Genomic DNA, 22,695 nt, shown 5'->3' with positions numbered 1-22,695 from the left:
TTTAATGAAAACTATTTATGTTTTCTTCCTAAAAGCCAAGAGGCAGAAAATTCAGAAGACTTGCTTTCCAAAGACAGAGGGCTTAGAAATAGAAAGTGTTGGGGGCGCCTGGGTGGCGCAGTCGGTTAAGCGTCCGACTTCAGCCAGGTGACGATCTCGCGGTCCGTGAGTTCGAGCTCCGCGTCAGGCTCTGGGATGATGGCTCGGAGCCTGGAGCCTGTTTCAGATTCTGTGTCTCCCTCTCTCTCTACCTCTCCCCCGTTCATGTTCTGTCTCTCTCTGTCCCAAAAATAAATAAAAAACGTCGAAAAAAAATTTTTAAAAAAAAAAAAAAGAAAGAAAGAAATAGAAAGTGTTCTGAGGGCGCCTGGGTGGGTCAGTCAGTTCAGCGTCTGACTCTTCATGTTGGCTCAGGTCACGATTTCATGGGTTCGTGAGATGGAGTCCCATGCTGGGCTCTATGCTGACAATGTGAAGCCTGCTTGGGATTCTCCTCTCTCTCTTGCTCTACACCTCCCCTGTTCTCTCTCTCTCTCAAAATAAATAAACATTTTTAAAAAATCTTTATGGAGTGCTTGGCTGGCTCAGTTGGGTAAGTGTCCAATTTTGGATTTCAGCTCAGGTCATGATCCCATGGTTTGTGGGATCGAGCCCCATTTTAGGCTCCATGCTGTTAGCATGGATTCTCTCTCTCCCTCTCTCTCATGCATGCTCTTTCTTTCAAAAATAAACTGAAAAAAAAAACTTTAAACAAAGTGTCTGTATTACTACTGACTGACTTCATTTCAAAGGGATTCAAAAGCTTGTTTGAAGTATCATTTTATAGCACTTAAAAATGCAGCAATTTAAAATGGTTGGTACTAAATAAATAGCAAATACGCTGAAAGCATCAAACTAGTACTATATATGATCTTTGCCAGCTTCCCACAAGGCTGTTCCCTATGAGGCTATTTAATGTTGGTGCAAATGCATGCATGTGTCTATGCGCCTGTTTGATTGGGATGGAAGGGATGTTTAAACCAAATGGACCTGTGCATCATCCCCTCCTCGTGACTTCGAGATCCCCTCTGGATGCTAAGAGCAGCCTGGGCAGCTTAAGAGACATACAGGGATCAGTACAGCTGTGGATTCCCACAAAACCTGGCTTCAAATTCTAACTCTTGGTTACTTTCTAGCTACATAATCTCAGGCAAGATACTCAAATTCCCTAAACCTTAATTCTTTCTTTCATAAAACAGCCATGTTATTAGTACCTGCACCATAGGTCACTATGAGAACTCCCTGAGATAAAGCATGCAGAATGCTTGGCACACGCCTGGCACAAATATAGCTCAAGAAGTATGGTGATTATCACTACTGGCATAAGCTAATAGTGGTGTTGTTAATCAAATCCCCCAGGAAGTTGTGATGAACAGCCTCCAAAATGCCCTTATGATCCCTGAATCTCCTTTGTGTGATACCCTCTTACTGAGCCTGCATGGGACCAGTGACTGGCTTCTAACTAATACAACGTGGCAAAGGTGATGGACATCACTCCCATTACATTATGTAAGACTGTCTTATCAGCAGACTTTATTCTAGAATCTTTCTCTGCATGGATGGCTTTGAAAAAACAAACTGTCCTGAATCCTACAACCACAAAGAAATAAATTCTGCCAAGGACATGGGTGAGTGGACTCTTCCCCAGTTGAGGCTTCAGATGAGTATTCAGCTCTGGCCAACACCTTGATTACAAACACGCATGGAACCCAGTTAAGCCATACCTGAGCTTCTGATGCACAGAGCTGTGAGCTAATAAATGTGTGTTGTTTAAAGCCAGTTTTTGTGGTAACTTATTACACAACAATAGAAAATAAACACAGAAGTACTTTGCCTTCCCCATCACACTGATATAAGCTCCTTATTCTTAGAACTCTACTGGCAGGTTGACTTTATGACCATGTATAATAAACTTCTTTGTATTCATCTAGTTCCAGTGTCACCATCAATAGTGACTCAACAGATGTTGAAGCTCTTTTTGCAAATTACTAATGAATACAGCCACTGTTTGCATTTTAGTTTAATCATGGTTCCATAGTATTTAGAGAGCTGGTAAAACTTACTAAAGCCACAGAGCATAAATGTATGCATGAACTTGCTCTTCCACAATCTGGTCAAGCCTCAAACATCAATCACTCACCAAGGCATATAACAAAGGAAGCGTGGCACAGCCATTTCATTGTTCTTATTTTTTCTTGCATAAATCTTAACTTTATAAAAGATATGAGACTGGCGAGTCTGACCTTTTTTTCATGTTCTCTTTCTGGGTCCCAGTATCTGAACTGGGGAGACATCTCCATTGAAAGGAACAGAGAATAATTTTTAAGTATATTTAGTGTAAGAATGCAAACAGGATAGAGTCAATTAATGGCACTATGATATCATGAGCCACCAAAAACTCTTACATAAGATTATCTTAACCATAAGTAAGTTAAAAGGGAGCTGACTCAATCCTTGATCTAGCAAAGAAAAAAGTTTTCCATTATCCTCTACCATCCTCTGCACAAGATGTTCTGTCTTTGTAGTCTTACATTTTAATAAATACCCTCCTGGTCATCTTTTAAAAATCCAAGGCTGTAGTACATGTCAGCTTGCAGTTAAGGGCTTTCATAACTTCTTTCCTCTTAAAAAAATACTCACTGATAAGAACTAATAACAATAGTTGACTTTGGATGGTTGTAAATTAGAAAACATGGTCACTTAACACTATTCTATATTTTTCTTCAATACAAAAATAATCACTCTCTCAAAAAACCCTTATGAAACAAACAAACAAACATTAAAACATGTTTTAATTCACCAGGGCCCACTACTGAAACATTACAATGCTTTCTTTCCAATTTTTCCTATCATATTTTTATTACTTTTACTATCAGAAGGAAAATATTTTAAGTCTTCACCTAAGTACAAACTGACAATTTTGATCTGAATAACATCCTATATGAGGAAAGAACACTGGGGACCTTGTCTTAGCTCTGGTGCTCAGCTATTCACTTGACCTTCACTAAGCAAGTTAACCTCTCTGGGATGCCTGACAAATGTGGAAGTAAATGATCTCAAGTATAAAGGGTCTTTCCTCTGTACTCAAACCATCTATGATTATGAGACATGAGTTTTCAAAACTTTCCATAGGTCATCTAGACCAATGACTGGCAGCCTGGTTTTTAGATCTCTCTTGAATTCCCACGTGAAAACAGAGCACCTATGCAGCACAACTAAAGCTTAGAGGCAAGGTATCCTCTTGAGCAACAAAATACAAGTAAGTAAGGACAAATCCACACTATCCACAAGCCCGGAAGGGTGTCTGAGTGGGCAGAAGCAGAGGGAAGCAACAAGGTTGGTGAACTTGAGAACTGGAAAACCCCAAAATAATCAGTAAGTATACATAGGAAAGTGATGAGGGCCAACTAAAGAACAGTAGCTAACACTAGGAAGCTTTTGCCTGAGCCAAGAGTAAATAAAGAAGGGGTCCACACTAAGATCTGAAAGAGCTAAAGCAGCTAGTCCTTGAGAACTTGCAAGACTGGCCCCAGGACTTGCTTCTAGGAGGAGAAACTGCTGACAGTGGGATCAGGATTGAACAGGATTGAACTGACTCAGGCAGTTGAGCACCTGACTCTTATTTAAGCTCAGGTCATGATCTCACGGTTCTCAGGATTGAGCTCTGCACTGGGCTCTGTGCTGACAGTGCAGAGCGTGCTTAGGATTCTCTCTCTCCCTCTCCATCTCTCCCCTCTCTCAAAATAAATAATAAACTTCAAAAAAAAAAAAAAAAAAAAAAGGACTGAACAGAATGGGGTAACAGAGACAAAAGAAGGAATAGATCCAAATAGAAGTAGGTGAGGGGAAAAGAGCTAGGAAGTGTCAGAAAGCGGTCTGCCTTATTTTTGACAAAATGAAAACAACAGGAGACTAAGCCTTGTGAACTTATAAAGCCACCTTAAATCCTGCCTCCTAAAAGTTCAAGGAAACTAGTTTTCACATAAAAATAAAAAATGGAAAAGTAGTGAGGTCAAATTCCATATAAAGTTATAAGAAGAAAGAAAAAAAGAGTAGAATAATATCCCTATATACCATGAAAGCATACCACAAAAATGGAACATCTCCCCCCACCCTCAAAAGCCCCAAACAATAGCCTACTATTTCAAAGTAAGCCAAAAGACTTGAAGGAAATAAAATGACATAAGACATGAAAGAATGTAATTCAGAATTAGAAAAACTCAGTAACAGAACACAGACAAAAATCAGAGATAAATAAAAACGCATTTCAGGAATAAAGACTAAACTAGAAGGCACACAAGAGAGAATAAACACAACATATAATGTCCCAAAACAAATATTAGATGGACAACAGGAAAAAACAAGTACAAAGGGAGAGATAGGATATGGATAGTGAGATACTGAAAACAGTAAAAAACGATCTAACATACAAATAATAAGCATCCTTGAAGAAAAAAATCAAAGAGAACAGAACTAATATTCAACTCTATAAATTTTTAAAACTTCCCTGACATTAGAAGATTAAAAGAGATAATCAAAAGAATACACAGAAAATCTGATAATATCAAACCAGGATGACTAAAATTAAGAGTTAACTCCACCCAGAAACAAATAACCCAGTGAAGAAATGGGCAAAAGACATGAATAGACACTTCTCCAAAGAAGACATCCAGATGGCCAACTGACACATGAAAAAAATGCTCAACACCACTCATCATCAGGGAAATACAAATCAAAACCACAATGAGATACCACCTCACACCTATCAAAATGGCTAACATTAACAACTCAAGCAACAACAGATGTTGGCAAGGATGAGGAGAAAGAGAAATCTCTTTCGCACCGTTGGTGGGAATGCAAACTGGTGCAGCCCTTCTGGAAAACAGTACGGAAGTTCCTCAAAAAACTAAAAATATAACTACCCCATGACCCAGCAATTGCACTACTAGGTATTTATCCAAGGGATACAGGTATGCTGCTTCGAAGGGCACATGCATCCCCATGTTTATAGCAGCGCTATCAACAATAGCCAAAGTATGGAAAGAGCCCCAATGTCCATCGATGGATGAATGGATAAAGAAGATGTGGTACTCAGCAATCAAAAAGAATGAAATCTTGCCATTTGCAACTACATGGATGGAACTGGAGGGTATTATGTTAATCGAAGTTAGTCAGAGAAAGACAAATATCATATGACTTCACTCATATGAGGACTTTAAGATACAAAACAGATGAACATAAGGGGAGGGAAGCAAAAATAATATAAAAACAGGGAGGGGGACAAAACATAAGAGACTCTTAAATATGGAAAACAAACAGGGTTGCTGGAAGGGTTGTAGGAGGGAGGATGGGCTAAATGGGTAAGGGGCATTAAGGAATCTACTCTTATAATCATTGTTATACTATATGCTAACTAACTTGAATGTAAATTAAAAAAAATAAATAAACATGGTTAAAAAAAAGTTACTCTAGTAGGGGTGCTTGTGGCTGGCTCAGTTGGTGGAGTGTACGACTCTTGATCTCAGAGTTGAGTTTCAGCCCCACACTGTGCATAGAAATTACCTAAAAATAAAATCTTTTAAAAAAAGTTACTCTAGTAAAATTACTGGACTTAAAAAAAAAAGAAAGAAAAAATATGCCATGGATGTCTAGAGTAAGTGTCTTGTGAGGCAAAGAAAGCTGTATTATCAGACTTTGAGGGCAACGCTCTGTGTTGAATAAAAGAATAAGGAGACATTGTCAAGAAAAGATGGGCCAAGGGTTTTATATCTCGCAGAAATGCCTTTCGAGTACAAAGGGCACACACGCACCATCATTAATGAGCAAGAGCTTGGTGAAGATTATTCCCCTGAGCCCTCCCTGAACAATCTACTAGAAAATAAGCTTCAGGCAATAAACAGAGGAACGTTGACATAAGGACCACAGTAAACACGAAATATATATTTACTTGTCGAAGACCAAATGAGGACTAGAAGGGAAGAATATGAGTTGCAATGGCCATATGGTCAGGCAGGGTGGATAGAGGACAACTGCAAGTAACTGGAGGAGTGAAGAGAGCATAATGCAACCAAAAACAAACAAACAAAAAAACCAAATTAAATTCTTCTCAGGAACTACATTTGTCATAGTGGTAGTAATATTCTTTTTTTTTTAATTTATTTTTTAACGTTTACTTATTTTTGAGACCGAGAGAGACAGAGCATGAACAGGGGAGGGGCAGAGAGAGAGGGAGACACAGAATCTGAAACAGGCTCCAGGCTCTGAGCAGTCAGCACAGAGCCCGACGCGGGGCTCGAACTCACGGACCGCGAGATCATGACCTGAGCTGAAGTCGGACGCTTAACTGACTGAGCCACCCAGGCGCCCCTATTCTGAAACCATATATACTATGGAATGAAGCAAGTAAGTAATTACAGAATATTCTAATTCAATCATCCTCTGAAACCTTAAGAACCAGGATTCTTAGCATGAAAGGAAGGAGATACAGATAAACATACAAGAAGCTAAATAAAAAGTGCCTTTGTAATCCGAATTTAAACTGCAGCTGTTAGTATGAACTCCTAAAGTATTTTATCTTAATATTAATATGTATATACATATGTAGATAAATAAGGAATAAAGAATTCCCTGGCTGTGTCTAATAAAGGAAGCTTGAAAACAATGACTAACCTAGAAGCAGTAAGCAACCTTTGCACCCAGACTGTGGTACTGAAGTATCATTTTCTGCAGAAAGAAACAAGAGCTACTTGGGGAATGGTCACTACCAGATTTGGGACAAAAAATGCACTAGATGAGTCTGGAGTAACTACCAGACTCATGTCAAAAGACTCAAAGCCAACATCAAGACATTCATACTGGCCAAAGATAATATGATTTGAGTTTCTGTAAGGAAAATAATTACAACAGAATAAAACCCAAATATGTTTAAATCTACCATTTCGTAATAATATTTTTAAAAATTCACTGGGCAATTTCCTAGGATTATAGGTAATTGATGAACTTGAAAAATGTTAATGGAAAGATGAAGCATTCTGCTCTTCATTTGTTGAAACCATGGTTTCAACAAATCAAGGATAATGGGACATGTCATGACCTGAGCCAAAATCAAGAGTCAGATGCTTAACTGACTGAGCCACCCAGGCGCCCCTCTGTGTTTTATCTTAAAATAAAAAATACAAATGTTTTCTAAAAACTTTCCAGATCCCTTACCTGTGCCTTGGCCAATTTCTTTTCCAGAAGGTCTCGTTCCCGCTCTGTTTGCTGCAGACGTTTATTAAGCTCCACTATATCCCCCTTGAGTGATGCCAGGGCTGCCAAGTGGAGCTGTGGCAACAGAAAGAAAGGAGCACAAGGTTAGTTAGATCCTTTGGCAGAAACATTCCTTCCCTTCATTCCTTGTAATTAGTGTGATCATATTAAAAAAATGCATCATCTCCAATGGGTGCTATTAAATCAGGTGTCTTCCAGGCAAGCCAGGTTATATGGTCACCCTAAATGTAACAGGGAGAATATTTATGTGTGGGCAGCAGGACCTAATTTTGGTGGTTAAATCAGGACAGAGAGCAACGCTTCTCATTCTCAGGGCTTTCACTGAGTTACTCAGTGAGAATGAGATTAAGAGCTGGTGTGGGTTCGCCTGATTCTCAACCTGAGCAGCAAGGAAAAGGGAGAACCAAATTAGCTTTTTACCTTTGGGAAATATGAAAGGTGAATAGGGCAGTTCAATCACCCATATTGCCGCATGTACAGACAGACCATGGGGCTGAATATTAAGAAAAACTGGGAGAGGTCTTTTTTTTTCCCCCCAGGACCTCTTAAAGTCGTCCTTGCCAGATCATCTTTCCTCATTGTCCCCCACACAGACTACACTGACTAGATGCTGCTTCTGGGCAAGTAGACCCTCTCGTAGGAGCAGAACTAGAATGCTGATAAGGATGCTAGGAAAAGACAAACAAAGAACCCCTCCAGATCTCTGTCCCCAGCCAACATCCTCAGGTTAACAGGAGCTACAAGTGATGTTCTTCAGCACAGTAGCAAAGGGGTACCACCCTGCACTTCTGGGATCTCAATCTGCTCAACATCCAAGCCCAAACACTGAGCTGCAGCTGCACCAACAGCTACCACATGTGCCTTTTGTGGCCTTCCAGGCCAATGGCTTAAACAGATCTGTTTAGGATCTGTTCAACACACTGATCCCAGAGCAACACCCTTCAATCTTCTTGGCCCTTTGAGTCACTACTTCTCATCGGTCTTCATCACCAGTTCCAGGGGGAGCTCAGACTGTTCCCCAGCTGAATTCTACACTATGTTTGGGTGAGTAGCTGCAGTCAGAACAAACCTTCCTTCCTTGCAGGTTTTTAGTAGCTTCTGCCAAGAGGGAGTTAAAGGAGTGAGCAAATAAACATGATCTTTAAAGATGGACGTGGCACGACAGTACACAGTTCAACTTTGAAGATTTTAATTTCAGGTTTAGAAAACGCTTTTCTGCAACTGCATGTTGGCTGGTAGGTTTGTTGAGGGGTGAGGGGGAGTACGGGACAAGGATGTACAGGGCAGAGTCTGGGCTATCAAAGCAGTTGTTTATGTTAGACTAGAACAGCGGTGAATGTGACTTTGCTCAATTGCATCAGGGCTGCAAACCAACAGATCAATAGCCGATTTGAAATTAGGAACGCTTGAAATTTAAAAAAGGAAATGTCAGGCAATCTGGTGGTATTTGCCTTCTCGTGTAGGGCTACGGCTACCCAGAAAAAGGTCACTTTGGGTTTCAGATACAAGGTTTTATGTGATGAATTCTCAGCACAAATACCACAGTGTTCCCATTGTACCATCTTTTTGAGGCTGTTCTGCTTCCAGGAGGGTGGAGAGGGACTCAAATTCACTCCCTTAGACAGCTGGGTTGCCCCCTCTGCCTCTGAACTGTCAATCTGAGAATTTTCTTTCAGCATCAGACATTGTGGTCTGTTACACATTCTGTCGAGTCTTGGGAGAGGCTTTACCACTTCTCTGGAGAGAAGGATAAAATACTTGCGGAGCTGAAATGTTCTTTAAGAAATACAGGAGTGGAAACGAAGATCCCAACTATATAAGCCTAGACATGCCTCTTCTCTCCCACATCTCCCTCCTACTTCTGGGGGAAGGACAACCTGAAGGACTTGGGGGAGAATTAGGAGGGAAAAGTTGACAGAGGAAGCTCTACATTCCATACTAACTTCATAAACTGGGCCAGATGAGGAGACACAGAGAGTAGTTATTTCCATCAAAGCACATGGCAGAGAGGGTCCAGGGGGTCATCCCTACTGGGGACAGTATCCAGCTTGGAGCAGATAACACCTTTGGGCCTATCAGCTCTCCAGATTGCCAGGAAGATCCATACGATGTGCATCTGGGCCAAGTCTCTTTGTTTTCCTGGATGGAAGATGCCTCTCTATGAAATGAGAGTAGACCAGTTGTTCTTCACCTTCTTTGGGTCACAAATTCCTTAAGAATCCATGCAGGTGACAGATTCTTCTCTTAGAGAAGAGTATAAATTTGGGGTTGATGCATGTATTTCACCTAATTATGGTGATAACACACTCTGGACTCTCCATAAACTCCAAATTAAGAAGCCACAGATGCCACATAAGTTTTGTAGACTCTCTCATGGGTCATAATCGTAGTTGTTTGGGGAAAGGGCCCTGGGTAGTTGACATCTCCCATTCCACATTTGCCGGTGAGGACCTAAAACTCAGAGATTGACTTGCTTACTCAAAATCCTATGGATAACTCAACACTAGCACCAAGGCCACCAGTGTCCTTTCCCCGCGATATGATGTTGTATGTGATAGTAATTTTCAATTTTTTATGTGGATAAAAACTTTACTTAAAGTATTTCCCTCTGATTATAAAAGAAAAAAAAATGTAACAGAAAAATAAACATTCTAACGTATTAGCTAGAATTAGAATTGTTTAATAAGAATTAGAATTAGAATTGTTTAATAAGTTTTTTTAGGGGCGCCTGGGTGGCGCAGTCGGTTAAGCGTCCGACTTCAGCCAGGTCACGATCTCGCGGTCCGTGAGTTCGAGCCCCGCGTCAGGCTCTGGGCTGATGGCTCGGAGCCTGGAGCCTGTTTCCGATTCTGTGTCTCCCTCTCTCTCTGCCCCTCCCCCGTTCATGCTCTGTCTCTCTCTGTCCCAAAAATAAATAAAAAACGTTGAAAAAAAAATTAAAAAAAAAATAAATAAAAATAAGGTTTTTTTAAATTTATATGTATTATTTTTCAATTTTTTTAATGTTTATTTTGGAGAGAGAGAACACACACGAATGGGTGAGGGATGGGCAGAGAGAGGGGGGGACAGAGGATCCAAAGCCAGCTCCATGCTAACAGCTGAGATCCTGATACGAGGCTCAAACTCACAAACCCCTGGATCATGACCTGAGCCAAAGTCAGTAGCTCAACCAAATGAGCCACCCAGGCACCCCAAGTGTTATTTTTAAAAGAGGCTTTTGTATTAAAGAAACAAAAGAGTTGTGGCTATATATTCTGCACATGATGGCTGTAGCATAAAAACTATGACGGGTTCTTTCTCTTCCTGGCTGCATCTTCTTTCCCCATCAACCAGCTCTTCTGATAGAAGATAAAAATTAAAAACAACAACAAAGTACACATACACATACACATGTTCCTTAATGTTGCTGACAGTTACTCAACAGAAACTAACTACAGAGTGGGGGGCAGAGTGGATAAAACAGACGTGTTGCTTAGAATCGGGCTGACGGCACCCCCTTACTGCCCGATGACTGCGCATGAGGTACGCTAAGTTGTCACTACAAGAAGACCCCCCATCAATAACTCAGTAATCAAAAGCTGGTTCGACCTCCCTTCTTTTTGGGTTTTGCTCCCCTTCATTCTGGCAGACTTCCTGATATCCCCGCAAACTCAAAGGCTAGAGGGTTTGAGAGCAACACTACAAGTATTATGACACAACCTATGTCCTGCCAAGGCAAGTATTAAAAAATAAGGAGCCGAGAGGTCTTTTTGGGTATATTTTTTTAAGTAGGCTTCACACCTGGCTCGAAGTCCAACATGGGGCTTCAACTCACCACCCTGAGTTCAAAAGCCAGATGTTTAACCAACTGAGCCACCCAGGTGCACCTATCTGGCTAATTTTTAAATTTTTTTTTTTCAACGTTTTTTATTTATTTCTGGGACAGAGAGAGACAGAGCATGAATGGGGGAGGGGCAGAGAGAGAGGGAGACACAGAATCGGAAACAGGCTCCAGGCTCCGAGCCATCAGCCCAGAGCCTGACGCGGGGCTCGAACTCGCAGACCGCGAGATCGTGACCTGGCTGAAGTCGGACGCTCAACCGACTGCGCCACCCAGGCGCCCCTCTGGCTAATTTTTAAAAGGACTAACAGTGGGTTTTAATTCTAGAAAGATAAATTTAACAAAGTAACCAAAATTGTTATATATCTGTAATAGGAAAATTACACGTATACCATTTTTTGAGATCTCTTTACTTGTCTTCTGAGTTTGGAAATGCCCTCTACCTTGACTCAGAGCTTCAGACATATGACCCATAAAGTACTGTTAAAAGATGTTTCACTAACCAAAGAGAAAAAAACATATATAATGTTCAGAGTCTGTGCTAGTGTCCTCCCCAATTCATTCTTCTCTTCATACTCAGGAACGAGACCCTAATTTTGGGCTGGTCATATTGTCATTCAGCTAAAACATCCCAGTTGCCAGCCTCCCTTGCAGGTGGAGCTAGGAGTAGCCGTATGACGAAGTTCTGACCAGTGAGACATAAGCAAAAATATTATGTGGGAGTTCTGAGAAAATCTTTCTGAGAGAAGTCATACCCTTTTTTTTCTTCCCCTATCCTTGCTGCTTGGGGTACATGAATGTGGTAGATGGAGCCCCGGCAGCCATCCTCCTCCTTAAAGATGAGGTCTATACTCCAGAGAGTCAAAATTTGCTCCTACCACCTTTGGACTGTTGACTCCAGACTTCTGTTGTATAGACCACTACTATGCTGAAGTATTCTAGCAAATGAAGTCGATCTAATCCTAATTTATAAAGAACCAGAGAAGCCTGGATTCCAATCTCATTTATGCCACTTGTAGGTGGACTACCTTTAGATAGTTTATTTAATCGCTTTGTTATAAGGTTGCCATAGAGACAAATGAGACAGCATCCGTAAAATAACTCGCACAGTGGTGCCTGGGTGGCTCAGTCGGTTGAGCGTCTAGCTCTTGATTTTGGCTGAGGTCATGGTCTCACAGTTACTGAGATTGAGCCCTGTGTCGAGCTCTGTGCTAACAGCATGGAGCCTGCTTGGCATTCTCTCTCTCTCTCCCCCTCTCTCTCAGCCCCTCCTCTGCTCTCACACGCACTCTCTCTCTCAAAATAAATAAATAACTTAAAAAAAAAAATAACTCACACGTTGTGTCTGGAACCAGGCAAGCTTTCAACAAAGGCCCATTTCCCCTTTCCCAGCCAAGTTTTAAGTCAACAAGTTTCAAGTCAACAAGCTTCCCAGACTAAGCCCCATCAAATGTAGTGGGTAGGACACTCAGATGAGTGAGTAAGCCGGTCCTGTCATGGAGCAGCTTACTTCCTTGTGGGTATCAGCATAGGATTGAGAGACCATAGCTGCTTTGTCTGATTCTGCTGAAGTCCTAAGGTTTATCTTAAGGAACTGACTGCCAAGGCTCTTAAATCTCTGTGAAAATTTTACCCAAGGCCTAAGCAAGGTGGGGATGGGACCTTGACACTTTCTAAACAAATGTGGGTCTAGTGCTTGAAGGATATAAATCCATACTTACTTCATCGTTCTGGAGATATGAGGCACTAAGTCCCCAGGCTGCTTTGAGACCTGCCTCACATTCATTTTATATAGTGTGTGTCCAAATGAGACTAAACCACCTGGAAATTTGACTGCAAGATAACTGTCAAAATGGCTGTTATTTTTGGATGAAACATTACTTCGCTAATATTTCATCATTCAACTAGCTCTAAGAACAGGCTTGCTTAGCCTAGGACAGATGCCAGAGGCCCAGGTGACAAGCCAGCAGTGCCTTTGTGACAGTTCCTCCTGGGCTACATGGATAGATGCTTCTCCTGTTACATATTAGCTGTGTGACAAAGGGCTTCTTCACACTTCTTAAGATGCCATTTTAAGCCAGCAGCCCAGTGACTCAAAGGAGTCTCCAGAAGCATCGCTGTGTATTTACAATTGTAAGGTGCTTCTCCACCTTGCTACTACTGGCAACAGCAACAAGCATGTCCCCACATTATCCAGTTTGCACAGCACTCTCCCCTGCCATCAGCCCACTGGACCTTTGCCATCACACTCGAGCTCTGTGGCCTGCAGGGAAGCCAGGGTTTCCCATTTGCTGAGGGACAAGTACTTTTCCCAAAGTCCACAGTTGGTGAAGGACATCCAGGACCTGAATCTAGGCTGCCAAATTCTACACCCGCCATTTTAACCCATCTTTCTGGGACTCTGGTTTACCCTTTAACAACACTGTCTTCAAAGGGGCCAAAGTCTTCCATAGCCACACCTGAGACAGAGGAATGAATTCATTCCAGAATCTCCATCCAGACACAGGCACCACGGAGCACTAATGGTGTGATGGCAGAGGCAGCCTTCTCTGCATTGGTGGGAGGTAAGCTCATCCAGGGCAAACTGTGCCTGTTCTTTCTTTCTTACTTGCTCTGGTGCTACCTGAGGTGTTCTAGAAGTCATTCCCTGCCAAGGTACCTCTATTTCCTTTCTGCTACGTGATGATGGGAATTACCATTCTGTCCTAATTGAGCCACCTGCCTTCGAAATACAAGGTATACCCAATTTTTGCTTAGGTTTGAGTGATGACGACAGGTAGCGCCAACTTCTTTCACCTAGTGAACTGTTTTCTTTGCTAAAGAGGAAGAAACCAGCACAACTCAACATTACTGAATGTACACACTCTTGACAGGTTCTGCTGTTTTCTACACATTACCCAACTGAATCAGCTGCAGAGCCCTGCAGAAGAAAGGGCAGTGTCAAAACCCCAATGCCAATCTTTAGGCGTACTTTGAGAATTCTATCTTGGGAACTGCCGCTTGGGCTAAGTGCATTTCATGCAGTATCTCATTTAATCCTTGCCACAATGCTGGGAAACAGGTATTGTTACCTCTTGACAAATGAGGAAACGCAGGCATGGAGTGGGGCAGAAAATCAGTCAGGGGCAGAAAACCGATAAAAAGTGGAACAGAGGCTAATGCAAAGGCACTCTGTGCTCTAATCTCTGCCATGGGCCTCGCTGGCACTTCTAAATCATTACGTCACTGTTCAACCTTGCTCGTGGGATGCGTATGCTTGTGCCTGTATGTGTGCATGTATGTGGGTGGGTGGATGTGAGGTCAGAGGCCAAATGCATGCATTGGCAGGGGCAGGATCTCCGTGGATGGGAGGAGCACGGGGAGGTGGCAGGGCAAGCCCTTGAGCAGCAGTGATGACATTTGGGGCTGGTGGTCAGCTGAATTCCGTGTGAATTTGGGGGAATCACTTAACTTCCTCTGCTTTTACACTCCTCTGAGAAGGGCTTGTACCAGATGGTCTCTAAGATTCTTCTGGGTTTACACCTATACGCGTGTGTTCCTGGCACGTTCCACCTGACCAGACCTCATGCTGAGTTCTGCACTTGGGGCTTTGCGTACTTTATTTGCCCACTAGTCCAGAAAGAATCTGCTGAAGCTCACCATATAAGGAAGCTTCACTATACATAGAATTGATCAGCAAAGATCGTTCTCGTAGAAACTGAAAGAGCACGCAGAATCACACGCAATCTTCCTGCTGGCGAGGGAAATCGAGAATATCTAGTCTAATTCCCTCACTGTAAAGAAATGAAACAGACCCAGAGAAACAAGGCTCATCAAATCCACATTTCCTCTTTCCCACTCTCCCATATGGCAATCCAGGAGCTCCCGGGTAGTGAATAAGTGTGTGTATCCCAGCCCTGTCCTTGGAAATAGCAGGAGACATCTGCACACGAAAAAGCAGCCTCACTCAGCTTCCACTCCAAGACTCCCCACATCCCGGGTGCTCTAATTCAGATACACAAAGAACAAATTCCCTGGCAAAAGGGTAATGTTGCCTCCCAGATGGACACAATCAGGCCTGTTCAGTGGCTTCCAGGACTAGAACATTCCGATTTATTGCTAGAACTCCAGCTAGGAGTGCCTGCTGTGTATTAACTTCAAAAAAGGTTGCTCGTGGCCTTAAAACTCAAAACTCATTAAATATCATCTACGATTTTGCTCACTGCATGCAAATCACTTTTTGCTGCCCTCCATCCACTCAGAAAACATCAGCTTTTTGTCCTTCATTTTTACCTGATACTTCCACCGAGATCAGTGGCCCAAGTTACTTTTTAAACCTCCATTGAAATTCAGTTGTTGAAAACAGCATTTAAGTCTTCTTCAACATGGTAACACAAGAGTATCATTCATAGAAGAAAAACTGTCCCCATCCAAGGGTGCTTGACATAGGTGATGGCACCAAATCACAAAGCAGGGCCCAGGTACGAACCATGAAGATGGCCACACCTAAAGCCACTCTTTCTTTGTCTCAAATAAATGGTCAGGGAGGTGGCTCTCAAAAAGGGGAGCTGCCCAAGATTGGGCATCCCAGCTTTGAAGCAATCCTCCGTCCTACCCATCCATGAACATATGCTTCTGTAAAAATACATCACATGACTAACAAGTGGGTACTTACTATGTGCTAGGTGCCACACTAAGCATGTAACATGCACTTTCTCAATCATTCTTCACATTGCCTTATGAGTATGCTTCGTTGTTAGCCCCAATCTAAGGAGGTCAGAAATTGAGGCTTACAAGTTCAGCACCTTGTCAAACGAGGAAGTGGCAGGGCTAGCATGAAAGCTCAGGTCTGTCTAATCCCGGAGCCCGGCTCATAACTGCCATGCCTCCTGATTTGCAAGAGACTATCCTAGCCCTTCTGAGATCCTCCCAGACACCCACGAAACTGTTGAGAAGATAAGGTCTCGACAGAGGGTTCTTTTTATAAGAAGGGAAAGCAGAATTGCAAAATTAGCACGGGCAAAAGGACATCAATTCTTTAAAACTTCCAACACTGAGAAATAGAAGACCATTCAGCTGATATCACACGCAGGTAGTTATCAGAGAGAAATTAATCTCCAGCTATTTCCACACCCTACAAGGTAAAGAGGAAAATACTGCAGCGTAGGTGAAAAGCTAAATAAACAGAACATAGGAGAAAAGGTTACTTTAACTGATCTTCAAAAATAAAAAAAAAAATTGAGCTCTCTCCTTGTAACTTCATTATTGCGGTATGTGCAGTTAACTGTTCCTCACCGTGTATTCTCATGACTTTGAGGATCCAGAGATTCCTGGCCAAGAAACAAAAGCAGAACCTGAACTCCACCCCCACCCCAGGCATCCCCTTGTGGATCTGGATGAAAACTGGTGATAAAATCAGGTACAGCTCCAGAAGGAGGCACTGGAGAAAAACCAAGCTGGGTCTACAAGTAATCACAATGAGATGGCATACCTATTTATGCCCTATCAAGGTCATGTGAGATGGTGCATATGTTCATGCTTTATCAAGCTCACACTTGATGGCGCCCATATCCATGCTCTATCAAGCTCATTTGCTCATACCTATCACTCTGTAAGTGTCACTACCACCTGGGCAATTGACATTTTTGCTGGAAAAGTGATTTTTCTGTTCCTGGAAAAATGATTTTTCTGTTCCTGTACTTCCGCACTGGTGGGTTCGTTCAGTAATAGGTGAAAACTTTTGTTTGAAAAAAAAAATGATAAATTAAAAACAAATCTGTTAAGTTTACTAAATTAAAAAAAATCTTAATAGATTTTTAAAATTTACTATACAAGTATTATAGTACAATAGTTGCCAGTAAGTTGCTTACTACTTTCTGTTAACAAATTCTTACTGTTTGTAGTGTTATTTTATTTTCATGGAAAACCAAAATTACATGTATATACAAGGATATTTGGAAAGAAACACAGACAAAATAAAGACACTGCAATAAACTGGTAGCACCCACTTAAATTTCAAGGTGTGCTGCATCCTAATGACACATCATGAAAGAGATGACAGTGTAGCAATGAAATCCTGCTAATCAGAGGACATTAAGATTTCAGCGTGCACTAAATACTGATGTGATCCCTGAGGCAGAAACTCCCACAGAGAATTCTATGAACAGGAGTAAAAGAGCTCCCTGATAAGGCCTGCATTGTTCATAAATTTTTATACTGATCCAATTTAGCAGGTATTGAATTCCCCATTCTAGGGAAACCAAGTACCTTTAACGGCGAAACAGTCAATAAACTCTGCAGATCAGCAAAGGACAAGGTATGCTTATAGCAATAGTTGAACTGCTTTGGAAGGACCCTATTTTTTACTGGATTGAGGACAGTGTTTTTTCTTTGGGAAAACTACTGAACACTTAGATTTGAGTGTTTGTGTGCATACATATACAGATACATACTTATACATATAACACTAACACATGTATATATACACGCGAAATTTCTAAGTATACAAAACTCCAGGCATGTGCTTTCAGACTTTTCACTAAAGCAGAGGACACAGCTAAGATGTTGACTACTGAAATATTCGATACAATCATTTTTAAGTGCATACCTAACTATTAAAATTACTGAGGGGCGCCTGGGTGGCTCAGTCGGTTAAGCATCCGACTTTAGCTCAGGTCATGATCTCATGGTTTGTTGGCTTCGAGCCCCGCATTGGGCTCTGTGCTGACAGCTCAGGGCCCGGGGAGCCTGCTTCAGATTCTGTGTCTCCGTCTCTCTCAGTCCCTCCCCTGCTCGCACCCTGTGTCTGTCTGTCTGTCTGTCTGTCTGTCTCTCTTTCTTAAAAATAACCATTTTAAAAAATTAATAAAATACTTTAATATGCACTACATTTAAAGAAAATCCCTTTAAAATGTCTGATGCCAGTCCTCATTTCAGCAAAGGCACAGGCAGGAGAAGGCACTGACTTCTCCCTCCTCACCACAGGCTGCTGACTGATGGGCCATTTTACACTCACTGTTACATCTAATCCAAAGCACCAGGAAAGAGCAGGAGACACACATTTCAAATTTGCTCAAATGTTCTCTCCCATCAGGGGTCCTGCTGATTGTTCAGAGAACAGTGCGTTCAGCTACAGAGAAAAGGTCTGAATCCTCTCTCCTTTCCAAATCGCCTAACCCCGCCAATATCAGCCACAACCAGAATTATCTTGCTCTCTGAAAAGGAAGAAAATGGGAGGAGAAGAGGGAAGAAAACGATGGCAAAAAACGTTCATGATTAAATACAAAGCTTTATCACAAACAAAAATAAATAAAAACCCCAGACCTAAGTACCAGTTCAACCTTGGGTACATTTTTACAATTTTCCAAGCCTCAGTTTATTCACCCTGTAAAATGGAAACCATACCCACCCACCTAACCAAAGAGAGTTGTAAAGGTTCAACGAACATACTATAAGTCAATCACTTAACCACAGTGCTGCCTGGCTGAACGTGAGCCACAATGACCATTATTGTCTTAATTATGCCACACGTTGAGCTTGCTAAGAAGCGTTAAGATAAAATTGAGCCTTGAAAACAGTGATGGTTACTATTCTATCTTCTTGTTTTCACAAACCCTGACTAAGCAATCAGAATGACTCATCACACTGAGGCCTAGAACACATTAATCACAGTAATCTACACTTTGATTTCCCCTTGTGCTCCTGCACCAGGGCTTGTCCTGCAGAAAAGCACGCAAACACATTAATCCTCAGCAGCCTAGAAACTGGGTTTAGCCTCATGCCCAGTGTGTTCCCCCGGACTTCCTAGCTCCTCATATCACAAGGTAAGAGAGGATCAAGAACCAAGTGGGATACATACAGCGACCCCAAAATGAATTTTCCTGAAAATATATCTGAATGGTAAAAAGACACAAGTTACTGTGAACAGGGATGTACACAAAGCTCTGTTCATGATGGTAGAAAAAACAAAAAAGATTAGGTGAAAAGACTGCATGATATGAATAATATACTATGCTGTCAACAAAACAGAAATATATATATAATAATCAACATGGTATTCATTATTTCCTGTATGTATGTTCATTCCCTTGGTTCATTCAGGTTGCTTTCTACCTGTCCCCACCAGCCACCTGGAACAAATTTTCCTTCCCCCTACCCCATATCTACCCTTTTACTCCTCTTTATTTTTCATAACACTTATTAGTACCTGACAATATATCATATAGGTTTTTTGCTGACCCATTTCCCTCGTGAGACTATGAGTTCCCGGGAGGCACACAAGTCAACATACCAGGGATACAGCCAATACTGTATGAATTGGCTGTATTGTGATGAATTAGTTCATCACAAGATGAACTAAGCCTGGCCCATGATGGAACTTCAGACAATATTTATTAAATGGATAAATTTAGAAAATTCAGATAGAATTTACATTATCCTTAACCCTACCACCTAGAGATCGCATCACTTGCAAATATAGGTCAGATATTTTTCTACATGTAAATATATACTTAAAATAGCTTATTTTAAACAATATGTTTACTATATCAAACTCTCCAGGTAATTCACCAAATCGTTAACTCCTCTCCAGGTTATCAAATCTCTAGGACCATTCTCTATCCCTCCAGCAGGTCAATGTTCCTTTTGATAAGTACTACCTAGAACCAAGCACAGCACTCCAGATGAATTTTGGCCAACATACTTCCTATGAGCCAGAGACCATGCCAACTGCCTTCCACGGGTTTCACTGAATTCTCACCCAACAAGATAGAAGCTATTATTACCTCATTCTGCCGATAACAAAACCAAGACACAGTTTTTCTAGTACTTGAAACCCCAAACTCCCAAGCTGACCTATCCCATTTACCATTACTGCACCTCATCTATCATGGCTATCCAGGGTTGCACATTCCCAGATCCCGCGACCTGACTGGGCCAAGGGAGAGAATCAGAGTCGTCAAGATTGCAGACTTGGATGGCGTCCAGCACCAGATGGTTTACAGCAGTGCTGCACAAACTGGAAAAGCCGCTGGTACCAGAAGGGAGTTTCAGTGAGATCCCCAGTACTTGCTTTGACTGTGTTCAGGGCTGAAGGGAAGGAGCTACAGGGTAGGAGAAGGGCCAAACAAACACACAGACCCTCTGCATGCAAGTGAGCCATTAACCCACCAAGGCGGGAGTGCCCCCCACCCGATCTGCCAGCACCAGCTTGGCCAGGGTCGGTGAGTGTTGCACAATCCCTTGCCAAATCACAAAGATGTCACGACTGCAGCTCAAAACTCTGACACAAGTAAGTGAGCCACTAATATGAAACACTGTGGTTTGCGTCCAGCTTGACAGCATTCCTGCTCCTTTCCTGTAAGGAGCCCTCATCGTTCAAAGGCACCCGACCCTCCTCCTTTGCCTCTAGAAATCACAACACAAAGAAATTCCAACACGTACATCACAGCTTGGCGTTATTTTAATAAACAAAGCTTCCTTTTTCCCCCCTCTACCTACAAGGAGCACATTTCATCACATATGCCTGGACAACTTTCTTATTGGTTTATTCCCCTTTCCTGGACCCTCTGTTTCACGGACTAACTCTGAAATGAATAAATTCCAGTGGGAGTCGTGGCAGAACTCACTGACTGCAGGTGGGGAATTAAGGACGATGTGAAATCTCCTGCGCCAGGGCCCATCTCTGCCCTTCTGCTGTCCTGGCACTTCTATAACAACCTGGTAGCAAAGCAGCAGAAAGGATAAAGAGGTGGCCACACCAGAGGACTGGTGAAAGCAATGTTCCTTTGGGCACAGATACTATGAGCTGTTTCTGACTTTCTCGAGTGAAAGGAGCCCCCAGTGAAGAAGGCACTGTCTCCTAGCCTGTAAGGCATGGCTCGCAACAAATCCAAACATGCTTCTGGACTTAGCTCCATGATGGGGACAGAGACAAACTATCTGGTTGCCCAGGAGGTGGGGAGCTTTAGCACAGGGCCTCCTAGAGGTAAGGTGTTCTTTTATCACGTATTTTGGATAGGGCATCGCTTTCTTCCCATCACACAGGTTCACCTGCAAACTACATTCCTCCTGTGCTTATAAGGGATGAACTGTGTTTTCCCAAGTCCAAGAAGTTTGGCCTGATATGAGTTCAAACATGCCACAGCCAAACAAGGGGACATCTAACCCTTGACTTTCTTGCAATGTTTACTTCCTCCATGCCCCTTACTTACTTCCTTATAGACAGAGCACTATTAAAGAAAAAAAATTCCCTAAAACTGCTTTATTTTGTTTCCTGAGAGCAGAAAGGCAATGAGCAGAAAACATATTAAAGATTCCTAGGCGGTTTAAGAATGAAACATTTCCAATCTAAATAAAAGTGTCAAAGGAAAGCCTAAATCTGGCAGTGACTAGAAATACTGCAGTTTCAACAATACAAAACCCAAAATTTACCCAAACTATTAAAGCTTAGCCTCACTGCTAAAGAAGTTGACGCTGTCAGTCATGAGGCATAGACCTAAACGCAGGGGTGGAAAAAACGGTTAGCAAGATTTTGCCTGATATTTAGACGCACTCTCCTTAGAGGCTGGCGTGCACTGCCCTGTGCAGTCACAACTCTGAAATGCTAACTATAAAACTGTGTTGATTCTATTATACCATTTTGAGATGGATGAACAGGATTACAAATCTAAAGACACGGTGAGATAATCTTCCCATCAATCTCAATCCAGGGCATCATTTTATAAAAAATCGTGAGCTTCGTTCTGGGCTCCCAGAAATATATCACAAATGTGAAATGGGATTATTTAGCTCTGAGGCAAGAAGGATGAAGGCAAATTAGCACCAGCTGAGAGGCATATGATGAGCTCTTACGTGGAGAGTCACCAGAGTACATACAGCTGAGATAAAGAATTTACATTTCAGCATGAGGATTCAGGTTTGCTCCCAAAGACTCTCCTGACACTGAGGCTTGTTAGGTCTTAGAAGGTGCCACAAGGGCTGTGGAATTTCACTCCCAGAAAACCTTTCAAGATAGGGGCGAGTCTCAGCTCTCTGGGGTAATGTGGGTGCAGTCCTGCCTGGGAGTTTAGTCTACAGCCTCTTGAAATTCATTCCTGTCTGATGATTCTCTCGTTTTACACCAATAGATTAGCTGGGGCAAAAAAAAAGGCGAGTCAACACACAGAGCAATTATGGAGGACATTTCTTCTTATGTGGCAAAGAAAAACAGAGGCTATTTCAAGGGAAGCACAGGCACCTCAAAGTAAGCCTTTTGTTTGTTCTCTGGGTTTTTTAAAATCCCTAGCGATAGCGATTGCTAACAGAACAGCATTTACAGGAACACAGGATTGGTACACTTCGTTCCCTGCTGCACTGTGGCCAGAGAACTATGGCATTTACATACCTGCAGGGGCAATAGCTACCCACAAAATGACTGAAACGGAACTGGATATTTAAAGTGATTGATACATCAAGGAACAGCTCCCCCTCTCCCAAAATGACAGGGTGAAAAAGTTACAGAGAACTTCCACCTTAAATGGCAATGGAAGAGATGGAATCTCCCCTCACACCTTTAAAACAATCTCTCCTAGGGGAGGCACACCTAATGT

At 42.1% G+C, this 22,695-nt stretch overlaps 1 protein-coding gene across 4 annotated transcripts in view; it reads right to left on the bottom strand.

Moving 5' to 3' along the window:
• The window catches only part of MCC (MCC regulator of WNT signaling pathway), a 435,778-nt gene that overhangs the window by 107,997 nt on the left and 305,086 nt on the right, over positions 1 to 22,695 (bottom strand). For all 4 annotated transcript variants that reach the window (XM_058724854.1, XM_058724863.1, XM_058724880.1 and 1 more), the window contains one exon: positions 7,249 to 7,362. In XM_058724854.1, the coding sequence (XP_058580837.1) occupies positions 7,249 to 7,362 (114 nt within the window). The remainder of the gene's footprint in view (positions 1 to 7,248; positions 7,363 to 22,695) is intronic.

Source organism: Neofelis nebulosa, chromosome 1 (assembly GCF_028018385.1).
Source record: "Neofelis nebulosa isolate mNeoNeb1 chromosome 1, mNeoNeb1.pri, whole genome shotgun sequence".
Taxonomy (NCBI): domain Eukaryota; kingdom Metazoa; phylum Chordata; class Mammalia; order Carnivora; family Felidae; genus Neofelis; species Neofelis nebulosa.
The sequence above is the reverse complement of the archived record's forward strand: the minus strand, read 5'-3'. Positions and strand labels throughout refer to the sequence as shown.